General features: G+C 45.7%; 1 protein-coding gene across 11 annotated transcripts in view; it reads right to left on the bottom strand.

Moving 5' to 3' along the window:
* OBSCN (obscurin, cytoskeletal calmodulin and titin-interacting RhoGEF) overlaps positions 1–24272 on the bottom strand; it is a 3169051-nt gene that overhangs the window by 267404 nt on the left and 2877375 nt on the right. For all 11 annotated transcript variants that reach the window (XM_069647058.1, XM_069647065.1, XM_069647061.1 and 8 more), the window contains 2 exons: positions 7155–7322; positions 6181–6301 (listed from right to left, as the gene is read on the bottom strand). In XM_069647058.1, coding sequence (XP_069503159.1) covers positions 6181–6301; positions 7155–7322 — 289 coding nt within the window. The remainder of the gene's footprint in view (positions 1–6180; positions 6302–7154; positions 7323–24272) is intronic.

The raw sequence follows: 24272 nt of genomic DNA, 5'->3' as shown, positions 1-24272 counted from the left end.
GGAGCGCATGTCTCTTATTTCCTGCAGAATAGACGTGAAGCCCCTTTCCATAGCCACCGTTGAGGGCGCAGCGGCCTCCGAATGGGCCATCCCCCTGACGTGGAGCGGGTCTTTTTCGTAGGGGCCTGGGTCTCGGTAGCAATATTTCTGCAAGTTCCTCTGCCAGTCCATTAGGACGCCCCTTGGGCTCTCCGTTGGGTGTGCTTTGATTGTGGGGGGCCACTAGCTTACTTCGCGGGCCAGCCGGTGTTCCACCAGTGGAGGCCTCTGGGCGGGCACACGCCCCGCCAGCCCTTGGCGGGGGCCTCACACCCAGTACCCTCAGGGCCTTCCGCGCCCCTTATGACCTCCTTGAAGGGGGGAGGGGTGCTCGGTCTCCGCGTTGGTCGCCGCGTGGTGGTAGGCCGCGGACCCGATCAGGGTGTGTTAATTATGGGCACAGCCCACTTTCCCGCTGCTTGAAGCCCTCTCTGGCGGTGGGGCTGGTGATCAGGTTCCGGGGAGGGGGGAGTGCGGCCGCCTCCCCTCCTTTTATGGTTCCTCGCGTTGCCTGGGGGTTCACCTCTGGGCGGGCACACAACCCCACCAGCCTCCGGCGGGGGCCTCACACCCAGTATCCTCTGGGCCTCCGCGCTCTTTATGTCCTCCTTGCAGGGGGAGGAGTGCTTGGTCGCCGCGTGGTGGCGGGCCACGGGCCCGACCAGCGTGTGCTGATCGAGGGCACAGCCCACCTTCCCGCTGCCTGAAGTCCTCTCTGGCGGTGGGGCTGGGGATCCAAGTCCGGCGGGCGGGCGGGGGAGGGCAGGAGAGCTGCCGCCTCCCTCGCGGGTGACCCGCAGTCCTCCACAGGGGGCTTGAATCGCCACCCACCCTCTCCGGTCGGGCGCGTATCACGCGCAGCCCGCGCCATCCTCGCCTGGGCGGTGCGGGCAGACCGCTTCCTTGGGCGAATCCTCTGGGTCCCTGCTCCGTGTGCCACCGCCGTGGGGGACGGGTGCCTGCCGCAGTGGAGGACGGTCCCTCCCGTCCCCACCTCCTGTGTTGGCGGGCTGCGGCTCTTTCTTCCGGGTTCGCGGCCACCCGGGTCCTCTGCGGTGCTTCCGCTGCCGAGTCCTCAGCGCCTAATCTCCGCTCTCCGAGGGTCCTCAGACCCCACTGTTTCGATCGGTGGGGGCCCCCGGGGGTTCCCCTGCACTCCGGCTCACTCTCTCGCTGCGGTGGGGTCTCGGGGGGGGGGCTCAATCCCTCTCATGACCCGGCTGTTGGAGGAGCACGAGAATCAGCCATTGCCTGCGCGCCCCCTGGTGGCCTCTCAGCTCCTCATTTGAGAATTTTTCTTTCCGCTGACGATCTGAAGATTCTATTAGTAACTTGGGCATCTTCGGGTTTTCATGGATGATTTCTTGTCGGAGTTCTCCGGAAACAGGTCCTGGATGCAGAGGATGGCAATGGATTGTGTTTTTAAAGATGGCCGCCGTGCTCTTTCCCGTTCCTGTGCGATGACGCTATTTCCGGTTCTGCTTTTTTACGATGACCGCTAATAGCTGTGACCGTTAATGGCGGGGGCAGAGGTGCTATAAGCACTTTGGTCGAAGCCGGTAAGGGGCATTTTGGGGACTTTTGCGGCATGGCGGTACGGACTTTTACGCCATGGCACTATGCTCGTGTCCGCGAACTCGTAATGGGACGCTATTGGCGGCCTCTTGTGCGGGCGGTCACGCTAATAGCGCCATGCCGTAAAATTCTGATTTTTACCAGACAACGTGTAATGAGGCCCATTCTTAGGTAGCATGCTTTGACAAATAAACAGAGTTTTATGGAGCTGGCCTTTACTTTTTTGCCAGCTCTTTACCCACAGTGGTGGCAGAGCAAGGATGCTGCCAAAGCGCCAATACTAGGTCGGTGACCATGGGTTTGAATAGTAACAAGGTCTCCTTTGGGAGACCCTTTCCGATGAGTTCCATGAAGTCATATTGCAAGATGGGTCAAGACGAGACTCTCAGTCCCAGCGCTTTGAGCACTTTTTCCATGGCGCGACAGGAAGAAACATTTGGATGCCCATTAGGTCCTTCATACTATCTAAATCTGGTGAGGTGTCGAGGCCTCTGGCATCCCTTAGGTAGATAGCCAGCCAGCCCTGTACGGTCAGGCTTGTCTGCGCAATCCCGGGTAGTTCCCATGGGGTCAAGACCAAAGGGGACAGCGTCTCCCTCCTCATCCTACATCTCCTGCATCATCTCAAACTAGTGCTCTCTGAAAGCCGGGGTGTAGAAGTCAACGTCCCTTGAGACCTGGAGGAAGTCATCTCTTTGATGTATCACGGCAGTCACTCCAGCATTGCCTGTGGCTGATGGGGATAGCTCCATTCCCACCCTTGCCTCTGAGGCACTCTGAGGGGGGTTTTATTTCAAGGTGGGGCATGAGCTCTCTGACATATGGGTGCTTACTTTCAAATGCCCCCTGTCGGCCTTAAACTGTGTGGTGGGACCTTGCTTCTCCACTGGTGCTGAGCCTGAAGCTGTTGATAATGCCTTTGAAAAAATGAGAATTTGTTGCCTAAAAGACTCCCATTCTTTTGCTGCAGATTAAGTAGTAGGACACTTTACCTTTCTGCCTGAAAAATCTGAGGAGTCTTCTTCACCCTCATCTTTATGAGATCGGTGTGTCTTCTTTTTCTTTTGGGCTGCAGAAGATGGGGAATGGCGAGGGCCACTCCTTAAATGGGATACTTACAGTGTTTTTTATGTCATTTTCGGACTTCCCTATTGAAGAGGGATCCTTTTCATGCGTGTTTTGATCTGTCATCCTAACCTCTTCTGAAGATCAACTTGTGTAGGGGGTCTCCGGTGACTTGGACAGAGGACGTTGGAGGGCCACCTACAAGGTGCTTTCACAAGGGCTTTGGAGTGCTTGACCTGACAGGAACAACAATCCGCAACACCTTGTTCGAACTCCGGATACCAGATAGCGATAGAGATATTTTGTGGATTGGTGATGGACATTTCCTGCAGCGCATGGACCCTGAGGGAGACATGAGTAGAGTGTTCCTGGAGCAGCATGCTGATCAGACAGAAAAAAGGAACTGAGGTCATGGAGCATGCTGTGCCATATATGTAGGTTGGGCGCTGTCACTTCCAAGACCATGGAGTGGACCATCAAAGAGATTCGGTGCCAAGCCATACCGCTCCCCGGCTCGTGAAAAGTTTCCCAGCGACAGCTGTTGATACCTATGAAGTTTTTAAGGTGAGGAGTCTCTGTGTGGACACAATCCATTAGAAAGGTTGTTTTTAGAACAAAAGCTTGTGTACTTCAGTTTTATTCAACACCCCATTAGTGGTTCACAGTGAGGGTAATAAAATGCCATTTATAAAATAAAGTAACACTGGGGGAAAAGTGGGCTGTACATTTAAACCCATGGTTACAATAGGCTCTGAGTAAAAAGTGGAAGGGAATGTAAATTCAATTGAGGGACTACATACCTTGCAATGTACTTGCCAGGAAATCGTTCTATCGTAATGGGTTAAACACGTGTGAAGTCGGATGGATCCAGATTTGCTGTTTTTTAATTAAGAGCTGTACTTGCGCAAAGTAATAAATAGCACCATTCCCTATGTTGAGGAGACATTATATAGTAAAATAATGTATACAGCATGGCAATAGCTGAGGCTGTACTGATGTATGATAGTACAATACCAAGTGGCTTTCATTGAACTAATTAAACAGTAACAATGGCTGTCAGATAGTGGAGATAATTCTTTCCATATGAGAACATTATAGGGAGTCATTGGAATTTTTGATATCATAGACGTGTAGCTTATGTTCAATTGCAGACCTTTGTTGGGGAGTACAGGAACGTTGGAGAATACATCCAAGTCCCTAACTATGCTCAAAAGTACGAGCTGCAAAAGTCCCTGTAAAATAGATGCACAGCATGGAAGCTAGCAGCCCCGCACAAAGAGATTCCCTTGTGTAGGCCCAACATAGCACTAGTAGCCATGCTTCAGCAAACCATAATGCATACACCTTACATGTGAATATAACCATGTGTCCTCAATACATGCAGCAGCAAAAAATATTAGTTAGGGAAACATAGAAGAGCACTCATAATTATAATGAATGACAGTAAGACTAAATGCTAACTGAACAAAAAGTACATGTAGGCCTCAAGATCTAGTTAGACACCACACACGGATGAAAACCCCCACTCCCTCAGCTGATAACATTAGCCAATACCTTGCAGAGAGATGCATACACACCAATTTGCAACTTCCAAAAGCAAGACTACATTCTGCACAGTGATTCGTTAAGGCAAGGTGGGGGCAACCAACTTCCCAGTCCTCAGCTGTAGAAGAGCCACAAAGAGAGATAGCAGACCCCAGAGCTAAAGGACAGAACACTACACACAGATTGGTCAAAACACATTGGTTTAGCCGAGTTCCCAATCCTGTGTTCGGAAGAGATATAACAATGTATGTATGTTCCTAGGCAGTACATCCAAACGTATCATAATGAAGGTCACAAGTTGGCAGGAACTGAACATCGAGCAGTGAAGAGTGTGCGTGTCAAGATGGAATGATTAAGGTACAACACTGCCCTCTGTATGATAAATTGCACTAACAGAGCTCCAAGGGCTAAGAAAGGAGTCATGTAAAGTGGTTACATGTGATTTTATCGAATGAGAAAACAAAGAATTTTGAACTAACACAAAAACATCTTAAAAAAACATAACAAACTTTTTTTTCTTTTGTTTTGGGGGGAGAGGTTCTCCCCAAACCCCTTTTTTTAAAAATACTTTTCCAGCACTTTAAACCACTATTACCATTCCCAACCACATTTAATTTGTTTTCTAAAATTCGTGATTTTTCTCCCTATGTTTTGGGTTCATCTAAAATTGCATTCTTTGTTATCTATTCGATAACATCACTGCATACCATGCAAAGCATCATTACACATGAAGTAGAATCATCAATTGGGAGTCAGTGATTTCTATGAAAGCTCACACATGACCCTCATAGAATGTACACAATAGTAGTAAGGATAACGTTATTAAATCATAAGCTATATAAGCACCTATATATATATATATTTATATACATATATAAACACTTATCTCTGTCGTTGTAAGATAATGAAGTTTGCAAGCAGCTAAGCCCCAGTACACAAGTTCAAAGGCAGGACAGATCATATTGTGAGAAAGGAAGGAAAAGCAAGTAATGTTTCCAACAACGAGTTGCAAAGTGGACTGGCGATGAATAGTTCACAATGATGAGAACGGTATGATGGTGCCAGATGATTAGGTCAATGAGAAAGAATGCTAGTTTATAATTTCAAAGTCACACTGTCACACATCTTAGAGGGATTGGTTGAAATGTACAGTCATTCACTCCAAACATACTCCTCTTGGAGCAACGAATTACAAGGCAGGCTTAAATGATACAGGTTTAAATGAATATTTCCCAATCAGAAAATGTGTGAAAGGAGATTATCTCAATGCAAATGAACTAACAGTTTGATATTTTAATGTAGTCACAAGGTTAGAATGAACCACTAGAGTGAGGAAATGCATGGAAGCGCCTATCGTGCAAATGACAATGTCAAATCAGAAGCTTGCAAAATATGAATAAGTCTTAACATTTGTTGTCTTTTCTCTTCTGTAATTTGCTATTACACTGGCCACCTTATATTTTGTAGTTGAATGTCTTTTTAGAAAATTCCCTGCCTAGGCTGTTATAATACATTTTTGTTATTCTCATATGTCGTGCATTCATTTTTGGCTCTTTTGGATTGATTTTTACTACTTGGAGTAGGAGGTGTCTTACATCTTAGCTTTTATCCGTGTTCTTGTCAGGATAATTTCTCAAAGGAAAGGTGAACTGAAACTGAGGCAATGGATTATGATATTGTTTGAATACCAAGGTAATTACATTTTCTTAAGAACAACATTTTTCGGAAGAAGAATCCAAAACGCAGATGGCAGCTGTGCAACAAGAAGGTAGAGCCTCTTTCTTGCCGAACATGCAATGCTAAGCTCCTTCGTTATTTTAGATGTGCTGGCTCAAAGCGCTAGAACAATAAGGAAAGAGCATTTTCTGAAAAGATATTTTCTTCTGAAGCAGAGATAGTCGTAACACAATAAGAAGGGACAGCATCTATCATGCCAAACATGCAATACAACTCTACCTCTTAATTTCAGATTGGAATGCATAGGTTGGATGCGCTGATGCCATCAGAGATGGGGTAAGTCTTCTGACATCCTCATCTAGAACCTCTAAAGTCTCTTGGCTTGTAGATTGCAGGGATGCTGTAAACATAAAAGATACAGATGAATAGGGACAATACAAATAAAATATTTGCCTCATTATTTATCAGTAGTTAGATATGGCACCCTTGGCCATGGAAGTAAACATCATTTCTTGACCCTCTGGCAATCTCTTTAGGAGGTGAGACACCAAGAATGCTGCATTGATTAAGTAAGACAAAGTTATTGATGAACAGAATCAGTGAAGAGGTGCCATACATGACACTGCTTATGGGGCAGGGGTGGGTGGAACAAACATCAGCATTGGTGTCTAGGGCATCTGGAGCAGTTCTGGGGTTTTAGGAAGACGCACACACACAGGGTTGTCATTTGGTTGTAGATAGGTGTAGCCAAATGCTGCTTGTAACACAAACACATGTGAGCTACATATCTACCCATGCAACGCAAACAAAGTGACTACTTATCTTTCAAAAGTAAGACTGATTTCACGGTCAATTTAAAATCTGTTTGTGCGTGCCTTTTTTTATTCACTGTTTTCTTAACATGCTGCAGACTTACATTTTTTAATAATAAATATTTAACCATTTGGCTCCTTGCTACCACAAGGGCCCAGCGTGCAGCAGCCCATAAAACATTTTTCATTGGTGGACTCTGGGAGTTGCGAGGTGCACAGATCCTCAAACAGGACCACTTTATTAAGACGTTTAGATAGGACTTAAGGGCAAAAGGTAAAGAAACTTTAGATTGTCTCACAATGTGGGGTCATTGGGGATTAAAGATTATGCAATGTTGTAATATCACTATCTTTGATGTTATCGGGACAAAGAGCGTGTGAAGTCACTTGTACTGCTCCAATGGTTTTTATGAAACAGCACCAGGGCGCATACTGCCTCACCTGGGCCTTTGTCACCAATTTTTACTTCCGATGATGGGTTACTGTAAGGCCCCATCCCAGCCTTACTGTTGCAGGTGATCCTGAAGGAGTACACCAGATCCTGGGAAAGATTACTTGCAAAGTAACAGCAGTCAGAGATGTTGGATGCCAGCGTTCGCCATTCTCCACCTTGAAACAGAAACAAGTTGAAATACAAAAGAGTGATCTTTTGATTTTCTTTTCTAATACTGAAAGCAATTTTGGATAAGCATGTCATTATCATGTACAGGCATATACCGAATCAACTTCTTCTTGCATTTACAGTCTCATGATTTGCTTTATATCATCAGTTAAATCTTAGAGTAACTACTGCTTTTAGGGAAATTGAGGTTTCATGTAAGCTAGTACCAGAAATAGACTCAAAAGACAATGGGCATCATTACAAGTTTGCTGGTCCGGAAACAAGGGTGCGGTAAGCTTACCGGCACCCTTGTTTCCGGACCAGCAAACTCAGTGTCTGCCTGCCGTGGCCGCTGCGCCTGATGGGTCTGATCGGCAAACCATTCACGGAAACACTGGCACTGTTAACAACGTGCCAGCGCTTCTGAGTCCCCACTCCCATAGAGTCCTGAGGGACTCTATGGGAATAGGGACTTACATTTCACCTGTGCCTGACTTCTGGGCCGCCAGACTTGTAATCTCCCGGCAGCACCGGGTAGTCATGCGCCGGAAACATTTTACGAGTCCTGGCGGCAACCCATCGGTAGCACCGCCAGCGTTATCGCCGGGCACATAATCAGGCCCAATGTTATTGCATTTTTTTCGGAACAGGGTGTCATTTCAAAACAGACATTACTTACAAGGTAGGCAATAACAGAGAATGGAAGCAGTCATAAGGCAAGGTGCCATTGCATAAGAGCATCTATTTATTTGATTTATTTATGGAAATGACTGGAAAAGCAATGCATTTTTGGCACAAAAATGCTTCCAAAACATTTAACAATGATTTACAGACCGGAGGACTAGTGTCCTTAAGAATGGGTGAGAGAATGCGGATATAAGACCAGATGATGTAGGGGAGGTAGATGAACTAGGGACGAGGATAGCAGAGCATGATATAGGAACGAGATAGTGGAGGAAGTGCTAAGTTTAGGATAATGGGGTGAGGAGTAAGTGCCATGGAGTTGTCATGGAGAGGTTGGGGAAGAGGAGAACAGGAAAATGTGATGATGAAGAATGCCATGAAAGTAGTTCTTCAGAAAGGGGGAGAGCTACAAGGTTGGATTTCAATGGTGATAGAGTCGGAGTAGTGCAGAGAGGGAGAGGAAACATAATTCCCTTATAAGTGAAGCGAGGGAGAGAGCAGAAATGAGAGGGAGCGCACGGGGCACGAGAAGTGTAAAGGAGGTGATTCGAGGATGATTGCAGGCAGCAAGGGGGACAGTAGGGAGTGAGATTTCTCGATAGGTAGGTTGGCCAAAGACTGTGTATACTTTTGAAGATGGAGAGAATGAGTTTATAATTTGCTCTCTATCACACAGATAACTAGCCTAACTGATGACGGGCTGGGGAGGTGGAGGTGAAGTGGAGAACGTTGAAGAGTGTACAGACAGCAAAGTTGAGGACTTTATTGAGAGGTAAAAAAGCATGGGTGGGAAGGCCATAGAGGAGACTGGCACAGTAGTCAGATTGAGAGAGTACTAAAGCACAGATTTGGCACTTGCTGATATTAAGTCTTTTCGGATATTAAGTCTGACCGCAGTGGCAGATTTGGAGATGAAGAGAGGGAAGTTGTGAGATTGGTCAAAGACAACACCAAGGTTGCGAAGAGAAACAGGGTAGGGAAGGTTGTCAGGAGAAAGGAATAGAAGAGGCGGAGTGGAAGAGATAGCCTGTTTGGGTGGGGAGTAAAGAGCTTCAGTCGATGTGTAGTTGAGCATGAGCGAGTAAGATGCCATCCAGTATTTCATGGCTGAGAGACAGTTAGACATGTTTGACCGTAGCTCATCAGATAAGGAGGGAAAGGAAAAGAAGATCTGATTGTCATTGGCGAAATAGGAGAAGCTGTAGAGGGAGATCAATGTGCCAAGAGCAGAGGCATCGACAGTTAAGATTAGGGACCCAGGACTGACCCCTGGGGAACACCAACAGTAATGACACGATTCTTATTTCCCCTACCTCCAGAAACATCCCTTCACCCTCCGACAGAGTGTCCAAGACCCCCTCAGCAAGGGCTGTGTAAGGGATAGAGGTAGGGGAAAGCATATACCTGTCACTGTGCATCAGCAGAAAGTAAGCGACAACCCCCTGAAATGAGCGACTACTCCAATTCATCAGCACAGGAGAGTTTTACTAATGTCACATTATATTTTATTGATAGTCCACTGCTCATACCTTCCAGTAACCCTTTGTATGCATATTAAAGACATGCATCACTTATAGCATATCAATACACAACACTTACTTCAAATAGATGCCCACATATAAGGATCATGTTCAAACACCTCTGATAAAACGCTTAGTAATGAACACTCAATGAATGCTTCTTGCACACTCATGTATAATGTAAATCTTTTAATTATGAGAAATAAATATAGAAACATTGCTACTAATATCAAACGTAACACACTTATTATGCAAAATGCTATAAATGACTAAGCAGCTATCATTGTCACTGCCTCTAAGTCTACCCAAGACTAATCAACCTACTCAGAGATATCATAGCCACCTTAAAAATAAGTGCCTGCTCACCAGGTCTGCTAGGCAATCTCATCAAATCTTTCTATCAAATCTGCTAGGTAATCTTCATATAAGCACCTGTCCTTTCAACATCTCAATACCTTTCTCAGTGTGATATCAATGATAGTAAAACCTCTGATACTCACACTCTGTAGAAGGTAGGGAGATGAGGGCTGGAGAAGATTGGATGCCAGGAGCAGTCTGCACAATCCAAGAAAAATGACAAAAAATAACAAAAAATGCCTATCAAATCATCATGGTTTTTCATCAAAAAGCAGTAAAGTAGGAAACAATGCTTCAAAAAGAGTCAATATAAATTGGGATCAAACATGGTGCCAGCATCAGCCAACTAAGAATAAGATCTGTTCATAAGTGGTGAGCAGTTTCGGCCTTGGGTGGAAATTTAAAAATGCTCCCCATGCAGCTTAGTCAAAAAATGATGGTTCTGCTCAAAAGCCAAAGATTTAATGTAATGGTTTCAAAAGACAGGCAAGAAAAACTGATGGACTTGACCGCCACCGCTCTTCATAGAAGATAATGGTGCTAGTGCTTCTCCCTGTGGACGGTCTTTCTGCCTTCTGTCTTCGTCTGCCAACACTGTCACAGCTAATCTCCTGCCCTGTCCTCCGAAGTCAGCCCTTTTATACTTCTCTGAGCATAAGCTGTCAACTCCCCTAATTAGCATAATATCTAAAAGAAGCAAAAAGCTGTCTAAATGATTGGCGCAAAAAGCTGTTCAGCTCACCAGCCCAGTATCAGTGTTCAGCATCTTTTTAGGGAAGTTAAAAGCTTCTTTATGTTGAGAGCAAGGCCAATGCGCACTGATGAAACTTTTCACCGAGTTATACGAGCCGCTGTCATATCGAAAGCAGGAAGTGCTGCAGTTCTTGTGGTTCTTTTAATCATTGCTATTTCAGTTTTATTTACTAGAATCAAGGCACTTGGAATACTTCCCAGAAGGTCGGGAAAACAATGAGTGACTTGGTTTAAGCGATGTACCCACAAATACCAAAGGTCTGGCGTGGAGCCCGGAAATCCAAACCCAATGTTATTTTCTGCATTTAATCCTGAATCCTACTATTGCCTGCATATATCAAATGCATAACACTAGAAGACCATGTTAATGACGCATGGCTGGGAATTACGCTCAGACAGTATACCCCAAGCATGGTGAAAACTAAAAATACATAACACCCCAACATGCGTTGTAAAACAAGCTATGGAGGAATCTTCAGAGTCATGGAAATAAGAGTAAAAAGACAAAATAACATGAAGAACATCACATAATGCTCAGTCGCTAAACATTTTTCAATCAGGATCTTCACTGTTTACTAAATATTAAAGTATAAACATGTATCTTCTTGAGAAGAGCCAGGTGCAACAGGTGCTGGTCAGTAAACAACTTCCGGTCGGTGATGGTTGATGAGGATCACAGAGATTGGTAGATGTTCGTCACACGAAAATGTTTCAAACAGTTCTCATCTGTCAATTAGGATACAGCTTTGGTGCCTTGAACAAGTTCTTTGTTACTTGTCACAATGAAATAAAAAGATGATTAGGATAAGGATGAACCCAGCTGCGAGGATGTAGAACAAATGTGTGATCCCCAAGCCCATGTGTCCAAAGAAGTCCAATATGCTTTTCAATGGTTTGAAAGAAAATACTGTTTTAATCAGCCAGTCAGTAATGGATCCCAGGATGGAGCTCCCATTTGTTGGTGTGGAGCTTTCCAGTAGGGCTTGAATCTCTTTTGGCCGGTTTGGTGTTCTCTCCAGTAGATTTTTGGCCAATTGCAGTGCCCTGTTCGATGCTTCCACAAATGTTTCTGTGGTGCTGGTGGTGGGTACCTTCATATCCAGGAGATGAACAAGTTACTTACCAACTGGCAACATTCTTTCGATTGGATGTTCCTCCAACGTATTCCTCATATTAGATGTATTCCATCCAGCTTTGCTGCTCTTCGGAATTTTTTTCGGCAGAGGGCGCCGTGCGTCGATGTCGTCGAGTCGATTGTCCCTCGAAGGCCTCCGTCGAGGGTGACGTCATCGGGTGTATAAGTAGCACGCGCAGCGCCCGTTGGCCTCAGTTCTGTTTTTCCCCCTTTTTTTGCCTGTGATCTTGTACTGTGTATATTGTGCCGGCAGACAGGTATCAGCCTTGCGAGATTTGAGATGGCAATAACCCGGAAAAATCTACAGAGGGGTAGGTTGGGAGGGCGATGAGGAATACGTTGGAGGAACATCCAATCGAATGAACGTTACCAGTTGGTAAGTAACTTGTTCTTCGAGTGGATTGTGTCCTCCAACGTATTCCTCATCTTAGATAGACTCCCAAAGCAGTATTTTGTTACTTTCTCTGGAGGAGGGGTCAGATTTTTTTTTTTAATTTTTTTTTTATAAATGCCTTTAGATGGTGGAATAAAACACTGCTTTTCCAAAAGTCAGCTCCCTAGACTGGGAAGCATCCAGGCTATAGAATTTTTTGAGAAGATGTGAAGTGAAGACCAAGTTGCTGCTTCGCAAACAGACTTTATTGGGACACCTCTTTGAAGGGCCGTGGAAGAGGCGATGCCTCTGGTGGAATGAGCCCTCAGCCCTTCTGGTGGGTCTTTTTGTGCTAGTCTGTAGCATTCTGAAATGCAAAGTACAATCCAGCGTGAAATTGTCTGTTTTGTTACCGATTGACCCAGTTTCCTTCCTGTATAGCCTATAAACAACTGGTTGTCCACTCTAAGCCTAGAAAGTCTAGAGATGTAAAAGCTTAAAGCTCTTTTTGGATCCAGTCTGTGTAATCTTTCTTCCACCTAAGAAGGATGAGGTGGAGGATAGAATGAGGGTAAAACAATTTTCTGACTTAAATGAAAATCAGATATTACTTTTGGTAAAAATGATGGTTTAACCCTCAATACAACCCTGTCCTTATGCAACACAGTATAGGGTGGCCCGGAAGACAGTGCCTGCAATTCGCTCACTCTTCTTGCCGATGTTAGAGCAACTAAAAAGGCTGTTTTCCATGTTAGTAATCTTAATGGACACGTGTGCATAGGCTCAAAAGGGGCACACATTAAGAATTTTAGGACAAAATTTAGATCCCAAATCGGTACTTGAAATGGGTGAGGAGGAAACACATTAGTGAGACCTTTTAAGAATTGTGTTATCAAAGGAATTTTGAAGTAGGACCATTCTTCCGATGAGCGCTTGAAAATGGAAAGCGCTGCAAGGTAACCTTTTATTGTTCCGATATTCAGACCTCTATGTGCTAGGGTCAGAAGGAAAGATAGTATTTCCGGAATAGAACATAGAAAAGGATCGAAATTATTTTCCCTGCACCAGCTGCAAAACTTTTTCCAACGGCAACGGTATAGAGACTTTGTTGCTGGCCTTCTTGCCGAAAGCAACACCTCCATAACATCATCTGTAAGGTTCCAATCCCTGTATCTCAGCCTTTCAGATACCAAGCATGAAGGTTGAATGTTCTGACCTCTGGATGGAGAACATGACCTTCCATTTGAGAGAGAAGGTTCTCTCTCTGAGGAAGACGTACTGGAGGACAGATGGACATATCTAGAAGGTCCGGATACCACGTTCTCCTGGCCCAATCCAGGGCAATTAGGATCATGCGGTTCCCGAAGCGTCTCAGCCTCCTGATGACCTGAGGAATGACGGGAATCGGAGGCAACGTGTACAATAGTGGGAAATTCCAATTCACCACAAACGCGTCCTCCAGGGCTCCTCTCGGGGGAAATTCCCTTGAGCAATACCTTTCGCATTTTCAGTTGGTACTGATTGTGAATAGGTCTACCTGAGGGGTTCCCCAAAAGGGCGAAGATCTCTTGAATGACTTCCTAAGCCAGTTCCCATTCGTGGGACACCGTGCTCTGCCTGCTCAGAGCATCTGCCGTCATATTCTCTTCCCCGGCTAGATGAATTGCCGTTAAAGAGATTCCCTCCTGAATCGCCCAATACCAGAGCTGCATTGCCTCTCTGCACAGGGGAAGTGACCCCACACCTCCTCTTTTGTTTAGGTAGTGCATGGCCACGGTGTTGTCCGTCATTATCAGGACATTTTTTCCCCTGACAGATGGCAGGAAGGCCTTCAGCGCTAGTCTGATTGCCCTCAGCTCTAAAAGGTTGATATGTAGTTTGGACTCCGATGGAGACCAACGACCGTTGATTGTCAAATCGTTGGCATGAGCTCCCCACCCCAGGAGTGAGGCGTCCGTCATTACTGTGATCTCCGGCCATGGTTACCAAAAAGGTTCTCCTTTTAGGATGTTCAGGTCCACCATAGAAGGTCTTGTCTGACCTTGTTCAGAATCTGAAGAAGATCCGTCATTTGACCAAAGAACTGGGACCACTGAGTCTTTAGGGCCCATTGAAGGGATCTCATCCTCAAGCGTGCCTCTGGCACCAGAAAGATGCAGGATGCCATGAGGAGGAGCAACCTTAAAAAGTTGTAAGCCTGGAGATTTTGGGCATTTGGGAATTTGGAAACCATCTGAAGAATGTCTTGAGCCCTCGTCTTGGGAGGCAAGCTCTTTCCCAAGGATGTGTATAGTACAGCTCCTATGTACTGAAGCTGTTGGGAGGGTGTCATTTGGGACTTCTTGAAATTGAGGGAGAAGTACAGTTTGTGGAGGAAGTGGCAGGCGACTTTCAGATGATCCAGTGCTTGCTCGGCAGAGCGCGCTCTGATCAACCAATCGTCCAGGTAGGGGTAGACATGAATCCCCGCTCTCCTGAGGTGTGCTGCCACCACTACCATTAACTTGGTGAAGACCCTCGGGCGGAGGTCAACCCAAATGGTAGGACTCGAAACTGATAGTGTGAGTCGCCAACAACGAACCTCAGGTATTTTCTGTGTTTGAGATGAATCGGCACATGAAAATAAGCATCCTGGAGGTCCAATGACACCAACCAGTCCTGGAGTTGAAGGGCCTGAAGGATCTGAGAAAGGGTAACCATCTTGAATTTGTCTTTCCTGAGGAACTTTCTTAAGTCCAAGATGGGTCTAAGTCCTGCGTCCTTTTTGGGGATCAAAAAATACGGGGAGTACCATCACTTGTTCCTCTCCGCTGTAGGTACTGGTTCTTTAGTACCTTTCTCCAGCAGGATTAGAACTTCCTGCTGTAGGAGCGGTTTTGAAAACTTCAACGGGTGTCTCCCTGGTGGATTGCTTTGAGGTTGATTTAGAAAAGGAAGGCAGTAGCCTTGGGCTATTATTTCTAGAGCCCAAACATCTGAAGTAATGGCTTGCCATTCTTGCAGGTGCTGCGACAGCCTGCCTCCTACAGGTGTTTTGTGGTGCAAGTCCTCAAAGTGGTTTTGCTCAAGTGGCAAGTCCTCAAAGTGGCGGATGTTGCAGCCGCTGATGGCAAAGAGGCTGCAGCTGGAGCTGGCTTAGCACGTTTTCCTCGTCCACCACGAGTGACCTTTCTTTGGCCCCTTTGACTGGCCATTCCTCTTGTCTTTCCATATGTGGTGTAATAACGATAGGATCGTCCCCTTCATGATTGCCCTTGCGCACGAAAAGGCTGAGGTTGCCTAATAGCAGCTCCTAAAGATTTGGCCGCTGTTTTTGAGGTCTGCAACCTCTCAAGGCTCTCGTAAGCCTTGTTGCCAAAAAGGTGAGACCCGTCAAAAGGCATGTTCAGAAGGCGGTTCTGTACGTCCGGTGCAAAATCCGACTTCCGTAACCACGCAAACCTGCGCCTTACCGTGCTAGTGCCCTTGGACCTGCTTACACTGTCCGCAGTGTCCAATCCAGATTGAAGGGATTCCTGCATGGCCTCCTTTCCATCTCTAACGATGGCTAGGAAGCCTTCCCTTTCTTCCCCTTCTGGTATGTGCTCCGCCGCCATTGCGATGCACTCCCACAGAGTGTACGAAAATTTTGCTTAGGCACATGTGGAGTTGGCAGATTTTAATGCCATGCTCCTGGCTAAAAATACCTTCCGTGCCCAAGCATCCACACGCTTATCGTCCCTGTCTGGAGGGATAGACGGTTACGCAAGTTTGTTGGAAGCTGTGGCTGCCTGTATGACCAGACTCTCGGGAGTTGGATATTTTGACAGATAGCCGGGGTCACTACTGGCTGGGCGGTATTTTGATGCGAGGGACTTATTTACCGGAGGAATAGAATCCGGAGTTTCCCAATTCTTGGCCACCCTGTTTTGTAAGGCTACATGAAAAGGTAGTACTGGGTCTTCAGTGGGACCATGGTCCAATATGTCTGTTAAATTGTCTTGGACGAATTGGGCTGGTGGTCTAGCCCATCCCAAGTAATCTACCACCTTGGTCATTAACTGATGGTAAGATGGACTGGCATGCTCTCCTGGATCTGGTCTACCAAAGTCATTCTCAGGAGAAGTGTCAATGCCACTTGCATTATGTAAAGACCCCACCAAATCCCTCATTCTGCTTTCCTCCGAGATCAAGCATTCTGGGACATTTGGGGTGCCATATTCCAATCCAAAAGGTACATTTTCCTCCTCGGATCTCTCCTGTTCCTCAAAAATTGAGGTCAAGGATTTGAAAAACTCCGTCCTAGGGAGAGGCTTGAAAACCTTCTTTGGGAGAGGAGGAGGAAGAGGTGTAGTACCAGGCTCTGAAGAAATTACATGTTTTGTCACTTTCTCCTTCTCTTTTTCTGGCTGCCCTGGCTTGTTTGGAGCCTTTGGCGCCGAGGTTTTCGGCATCGACATTGATAAAGGCGTTGACGGCGTTGACAACATAGTGGTCGTCAACAGGGTCTGCTTCGAGGGAGGCGAGGCAGTCTTCGACGATTGTCCCTTCGAGGTGTGACAGGTCTCGGATGGCGTTGGTGACCTTGAGCGGTCGACTCGAATCGAGTGTTTATCGCTCGGCGTCCTGGAAGGTTCCCTATCCTTCCTTTTACGATCACCCGGGCTCAAGGGTGCGCGAGTGACGGAGCGATGACGCTCCCGGCCGGCTTCCAAAGAAGGCGTGGACCGAGGCTTCGCATTCTCAAACAACTCCATCATTTTGACCCTGAATGCTTCCCACTCTTCGGAAGACGAATGTTTCGTGGGGCATTACATTTTTTTCGGAGACTCGTCTGACGACGAGGTGGAGGGAGACCTGTGGCGTCGTTTCTTCGATTTTTTTGATGAAGACGACGAGCGATGAGAATTGCTTCGGGATCTAGATCGATGCCTTTCGCGTCTAGGAGATTTCTCCTCATGGGGTCTCGACTCGACGCTAGAGGCTTTTCGATCCTTCCAACCTACCTGTAGCTTTCCTCTCCTTTCTCGCAAGGCCTTCCCCGCCATCGCCTGACACTTCGAACAGGCCTCCATGTCGTGGCCTTCTCCGAGGCACCACAAACACTCGTGGTGTGGGTCCGTGATCGACATTTTTGAGCCGCATGACTTGCATTTCTTGAAACCCGATCTCGGAGTCGTGGTCGGTATCGATGACGAGGACATATTTCTTCTTGTTTATATATATATATATTCTTCACAGAACTCGAGGCGCGCCAAATGTCCAAAGCAACGTAACTGCGGAAAAACGGAACTGAGGCCAACGGGCGCCGCGCGTGCTACTTATACACCCGATGATGTCACCCTCGACGGAGGCCTTCGAGGGTCCATCGACTCAACGACATCGACGCACGGCGTCCTCTGGCAAAATAATTTCCGAAGGGCAGCAAAGCTGGATGGAATACATCTAAGATGAGGAATACGATGGAGGACACAATCCACTCGAAATGCCAGTTTCAATGATAAATGCAGGAACTTCAGGCCAATTTAATAGCACCAGAGCCCTCCGGACGGGGGGGGGGTGAAGGATAAAATTGCAACATTTGACCACCTTCAAGACAGTGATCAAGCTGGCAATACCCACAGTCATACCACAGCATGTAGCGTTAAACTGATAAATAAGCTGCCCACAAAGAAAGTTCCGCAATAAGTAGGGAACAGAAACATGTTGGTGTCATGAGCACTACTCCCGAGGAGCCAGGACTGGCCCAGCGCCCCCGGAAGCAGACCCTTCTTCCACATCTCCGGACCCAGCAGACCCCTACAGGGGCCCTTTGGCGCCGGGCTCATATTGATAAACTGTGTAATAATGCTTGGGTGGACTTACCTGAGGCATACCATGCTGCATACTTACCCAGAACAATCCAGTCTGGCTGAAGACCCCAGCCATCAGGGCTGGGAGGAACTATTTCCTCTATTCAGGAACTCTTTTCTTACCTGGGTGGGGCCGGTGGAAGAACACACACCTGAAGCACTTCTCTGCTATTTAAACCACGCCCGATGGAATACACGTGCTTCGCGTTATTCTGCATCAGCAGCAGGACGCTCACCGAGTCGGCTCCTGCATCCTGGCTCCTGACACGCCCGCCAGCACCCGGAACACCTGCAAACAGACAAGAAAAGAGAAGGCGAGCATTAGAAATTACTTACCGGAATCCGGCCTCAGCAATCCTACCTCCGACGATCCTGCAAAGGAAAGGTACAAGATTAGCAGCCCTCTCAAACACTCGCAGCCGCGCCGCCTTGCCTTACCCATCCGTGGCTTCGCCGGACTCCACTGCGGCCACGACGCCGGCAGCATCTCGGCACCTGAAAAACAGGAAAAGACAGTCAGAGGTGCCCGCTCTAAAGCGGCCACATTTCTTCCACTTACTTACGTGCCTCATCACGAGCGACAGCGGCTGTGTCGCCGGCAGCATCTCGGCACCTGTAAGCTGAAAAAGACAATCATTAGAAGTAAGCAGTCGCTTTTCTTTCACTTACCTTCCTCCACCGCGGCTACGACGCCAGCTACATCCCAGCACCTGCATAAGAGGAATACATGGTGAGCACTAACTAAGCACAGAGAACAAATACTCACCAAGGGACTTACCAGCTTTAGGTTTCTGGGCCCCGGCTCCTGTGGAGAAAAGACACTCATACTTACGGCTACCGCAGGAGAGACGAAAGGACACAGTGTCCGCAACTATTTCCCATCCAGTGACGTAACTGGATCCTACGCACCCCTGCACCTGAAGCAGGATGGAGAGCTCATCTTTACAATACCTAAGGTGAGAGCTTGCAGAAACCAAGTTGGGGGTCAAGAAGAGTGAGAAATGGGAGATTGGTGGGAACACATATCCACCCCAACTGGTAATCAATCCCTTTTCTTCCACCTGCAGAAAACTTACTCTACAAACCAGGCAATCCAAATTTGGAGGCCCCGTCCAGAGCATCTTCCGGGCCCTGCGCCTCACGATAGAAAAAACGGTAGCAGTCCAGTTCGGGTCAGCGTCTCTGTCGGAATCAGGTGAGCGTTACAGTTGGGTTGTTGGATGGCAACCATTTGTCAGTTGCAGTGTTCATTCTTTTACATTTTGAGACTGATAATAAATATACATATTTTTTTCACTTAGTGTTTCATGGATGTTTTAAGTGTTGTGCTTTTCGTTTGCATTACATGTGGCATCTATGTGAATTTGAGTTCATGTAGACTTGAACATAACTCACTTGGTGAAGGCTTAGTGGCGATGCATTTAGCATTTATTTGACATTTTTGATTTTTTTATCCATATTCCTTACACATTGGCGATTCTCTGCTCTCCAAATATATATATTTCCATAAATACAAAAAAGAATAACATATATATATATATTACATGGCCTGCGGCAGCGGCCATGTAGTTTTGGTTAAGTTGCTAAATCCATAGGAAGAACACTTTTTGGGTGGCTTATAACTTTGCTCACCCTGGACGAATCCTCACCAAACTTTGCAAAAAAAAGTATATGGCCAACTCTGAATTTTTTTGCAAAGTTTGGCGAGGTTTGGTCAAGTGGGGTAAAGTTATAGGGGGGGTCCCATTATTTTTTTTCCCATAGATATAATGGGAAAAAATGTCTGTCATGTCTACAGCCCAAATTGCTGGATGGATTTTCACCAAATTTGAGGGAGGAGCGGCGGCTTGGTCCCGAAAGCGTGATTTTGTTAATTTGGTGTAAATCCGTCCAGTAGTCTTTTTTTAAACGACCAAAACGTAAGGCAAAAAAATTAGTGATATCTTTGTCCGCTCTGCAGACTCACTTCCCTGTTCGGTCCGCGGACTTGCCTCTGATTGGCTGTTCTGTCCACGGACTGGTCTCTGACTGGCCAGAAAATTTGCTGACTTTTGCGTGATGCGCGGACATCAGGGCGCGGCCGCTGATTGGGTGGTGATGAAACGTGAAATGCGTTGGTTTTCCCTAAACGCCCGCCATCTTGGATTCGCTGACTTTTTGGGGGTCCGCTGAGAATGCAGTGAAAACATAAAAAAAAGCAGCATTGCACTTGTCAAACTCAACAATCTCTAGAGGCGTGGAGGGGGATTAGGATTGGATTGGATATGACCATAAGAAGCCAAAAAACAGGTTGTTTCACTCCCCGAAAGTCCACGAACACTCCAGATGTCCTTGGTCAGTCCTGTGGTGTTCGCAGACACTTCAGATGTCCTAGGACATCTGTATCTATTTCTGTATTACACAGTTGGGGAAACACAGTTTTTGGATGGCTTATAACTTTTACGCCACTCAATGAAACTGCATGTAATTTTGCAATGTTATTCTAGAACTAATCCTGAATGGTTTTGCAATGTTTTGTGGGATTCTGTCAAGAGGGGGCAAAATTAGAGGGGGTCCCAAAATATTGTAAAGGCAAATAAATGTGGTGTCATTTGACAAATCTGCACAACATTTGGCAAAACGAATTTGGATCTAGATATAAATGGTTTTCTAAAGTTAGGTTGGATTTTCTCAAGAGGGGGCGAAATTAGAGGGGGCGTCTCAACATTTTTAGATGGTATATATCTTTGTTGATATTTGACGAGTGGGGACAAAAGTTTGGAGAAAGATTGTAGACCCAACCTTCAATGTTTGTGTAAAGACTGAATGGATTTTGTCAAGTGGGGGCTAAGTTATATGACTATTGTATGTACATACATTTTGACATTTAAAAAAAAATAAAACATGGGCGAATTTCGAGCAAACTCGTGAGGAGCATTGGCAAGGACATTAAGGCATGGTTTTGCAAATGTGCCCATTTTATTTTTTGACAAGTGTAATAATGTAGGTACAAAAATTAGTCATATACCTTTGGTGACTGAGGTATAGTCTGTGGCCGTGGGCAGTAGCCAGATTGTCTGGGTCATGGCATAAGGTCATGACGTGGACAATCTGGCTACTGGCCATGACCGTTGGCGACGAGAAATGGTATTAAAGTGGCTATGTCTACCTGGGACCGGCTATGTGGTAAAGTTATTCGAAGGTAGGATAGGTTTGAAAGGGAAAAAAAGTGCTTGTGGTAAAATGTTCACAGGGTTTTGCAGACTGCCATGGCAAGGGAAGAGGGGCTGTGTACGGAGCCCCGCCTTCTCTTTCCATGTTGGCTGTCTTGGAAAAGGATTTACCTTCCTTCTTACAGCAAGAAGCCACAGGCATCCCGCTATAGGAAGAAAAATCTATGTTTTAGCACCCTGGGTTCCCGCTTTGGGAACCAGGGGTGCTAACGGCCTTTATCCTCCATTTCAGGGGCTGCAATGGACGATAATGGTCCGTAGCCCTCCTTATTTATTTATTTATTTATTTATAATGCACCAATGCCCGCAGACATCAGGCTGTGTGGTTAGAGTATTTGTTGATGAAGATGAGGTGGAGGAAGACAGCTTACTACTTGCTTTGAAAGGAACAACCTTTCTGAGAGCATTGCGGTCATTGGACGTGGTGTGGCGGCGCATGGAGGTGGTCCCGTAGGAGTACTGTCCAGGTAGTCTGTGACTGAGTACAAAATTGCACTCAGTGCATTTCACTTTGGTAGCTTTAGCCTTTGGTACACTCCCAACAGTAGGAAAGAACTGGCACACCCATGATTCGATCTTGGGGCTAGAAGTAGGCACTTCCTCTACCTCATCTTCTTGGTCCTCTTCATTGTCTTTGAAAGTATTGCGCTTTTTTGTTGTGAAGGTCCTCCAGCTGGATTGGTTATGGATAATGAGTACAAAAAGGTATAGGAGGTGTGCAAGGGAAATTTTGAAGTAGAAAGTTCCTAGATCAGTAGAAAATGAAGTTCCGAACTGTCCATGAAGCACGGATCGTATCGTGAAGTGCGGATGGATTCTCGGACATGTCATCATGCAGCGCGCCAGCGTATGGTCACTGTCCGGAAGGTCCACAATGAAGTCAGATGTTCGTAGATGTCTACGGGTGCAAAACTAGATGAAATAGTTGCAAAAAGTGTATAGAAGTGTTAAAAATTATTCTAGAAGGTGGGAAATGGCAGAGTTTTAAGGTGACACTTTGACTTGGACACAAATATTGTTATATTTGGTAAGTATGATATTAGTAAGTATGATATTAGTAAATTGTAGGAAAATAGCATGCACTGATAAAAACCCATGAAATTCACTGAAAAAACATTGTTAAAGGGACGTTATGGTTAAGTTGGACTAATAAAAACCTATGAAATTCAATGAAAAAACTTTGTTAAAGGGACAATATGGTTAAGTTTCGCTAATAAAAACCTATGAAATTCAATGAAAAAACTTTGTTAAAGGGACGTTATGGTTAAGTTGGCACTAACAAAAACCTATGAAATTCACTGAAAAAACTTTGTTAAAGGGACATTATTGTTAAGTTGGACTAATAAAAACCTAGAGAAGCAAGAAACGTAGGCGTGCGCCCGGTAAGGTTGGACTCGGCTCATCAGTGATAATGGATGGGCTGGTGTGTAAGCCGATGCTGGTGCAAGAGGTTTTGGGCGGTATGAATAATGAAGTAAAATGAGCACCAGATAGCTGCGGGGTAGGCATATTGTGGGCATTTAAAAAACGGAGGAAGATAGAAAGTTGACAGTGGTCTGCAAATCGTGCTTCTTTGTGGCAGCATGAGTATGTTGCATAGTGAATAGGCAATTGTTAGAGACACAGGGGCCTCATTACGACCCTGGCGGTACAGAGTGAACGGCGCCGTAAAAGGTGCCGGAGCCGTTCACTCCGTACCGCCGCATTAAGAGTTCCCCTCGCGGGACACGGTAAGCACGCCTGGGAAAACCAGGCGTGCTTACCGGGTACCGCGAGGGGAAGAGGGAGCAAACAACGGGCCAAAAAAAAACTTCTTTGGACCCTGCCATTCCTTTAAAATATCTGTCCTATTTCTCTTCTTCCCTATCTTTCTAAATTACTAGAATGTCACATCTACACTCAGGTTTCTTCCTTTGTTACACTTAATTCTACTCTACCTCGCTTTCAATCTGGTTTTCGAGCTCTTCATTCTATGGAAACTGCTCTTTTATCTTTGTGCAACTCTCTCCTTTCTGCCCACTATGCAAAACACTCTTCTTTTCTTATACCTTTGGACCTATCCACTGCTTTTGACACAGTGGATCACACATTACTTCTTCTTTCTCTCCCATCCTTTGGCTTTTCTGGCTCTGTAATTTCATGGTTTCAATCCTATCTTGCTAATCGTGCCTACTCAGTATCCTGGGCTGGTGTTAATTCGGATTCCTTTCCTCCTCTACACAGTGTCCCACAAGGGTCTGACCTTGGCCCATTTCTCCTCTCTTTGTATACTTCTCCTTTAGCTAAGATTATTTCTTCGTTTGGGTTGTCTCATCACTTTTATGCCAATGACATCCAACTTTTTCTATCCTTTTCTTCTTTCATGTCTGATATACATTTGAATCTTTCTACTCGTCTTACCGCGATCAGAACTTGAATGTCAGACCATTATCTCGTCCTTAATCCAAGACTGAAGTTCTCTTTTTCCCCGCCAATACTATCTCCCTTCCTGTTTCCCCTCCATTTGTTACTTTTTCCCCTTCTCATCTGCCCTTTTCTCTCACTGCCCGCAACCTTTGTCTTCATCCTGATACTATTTATGTATTTATTTTATTTGTTACATTTCATTATACGCCCAAACCTTGGGATGTCACGGCATAGGTTACAAGATTATGTTGATACTTTCTGGTTACAAAAAATAATGTTAGGACATAGCACTTAAAGGCATGGTCTAGTAAAAAATTTTATTTAAAAAAAAGATAGGCAACATAAAAAAAAAAATACTAGCATTCTCTTTTTTAAAACTTCCTATGTAAAATTTTGAGCTATTCAAGCTCAAAATTCGCAAAAGCAAGCACATGGGCGCATCCATTTTGTGAAATGGATGCCCTCCTGTGCTGGCTTTTGCTTTTGCGGCACTAATGAAGGAAAAGCCAGCCAGCTGTAGTAAACAAAAGCTACCGCTGGGTGGCTTTCCCTTCATTAGTGCTGTACGCGGAGGACGGGGACCGGAGACCAGAGCAGGAAAGCTGCAGCTGAATCTCGGTAAGTGCTATTTATTTAAAAAAAAAAATAAGCACTAGCTGGGGTTTTTTTCTAAGTTTTCCGGGCTGG

Source organism: Ambystoma mexicanum, chromosome 2q (genome assembly GCF_040938575.1).
Source record: "Ambystoma mexicanum isolate Mex_15411 chromosome 2q, UKY_AmexF1_1, whole genome shotgun sequence".
NCBI lineage: Eukaryota > Metazoa > Chordata > Amphibia > Caudata > Ambystomatidae > Ambystoma > Ambystoma mexicanum.
The sequence above is the reverse complement of the archived record's forward strand: the minus strand, read 5'-3'. Positions and strand labels throughout refer to the sequence as shown.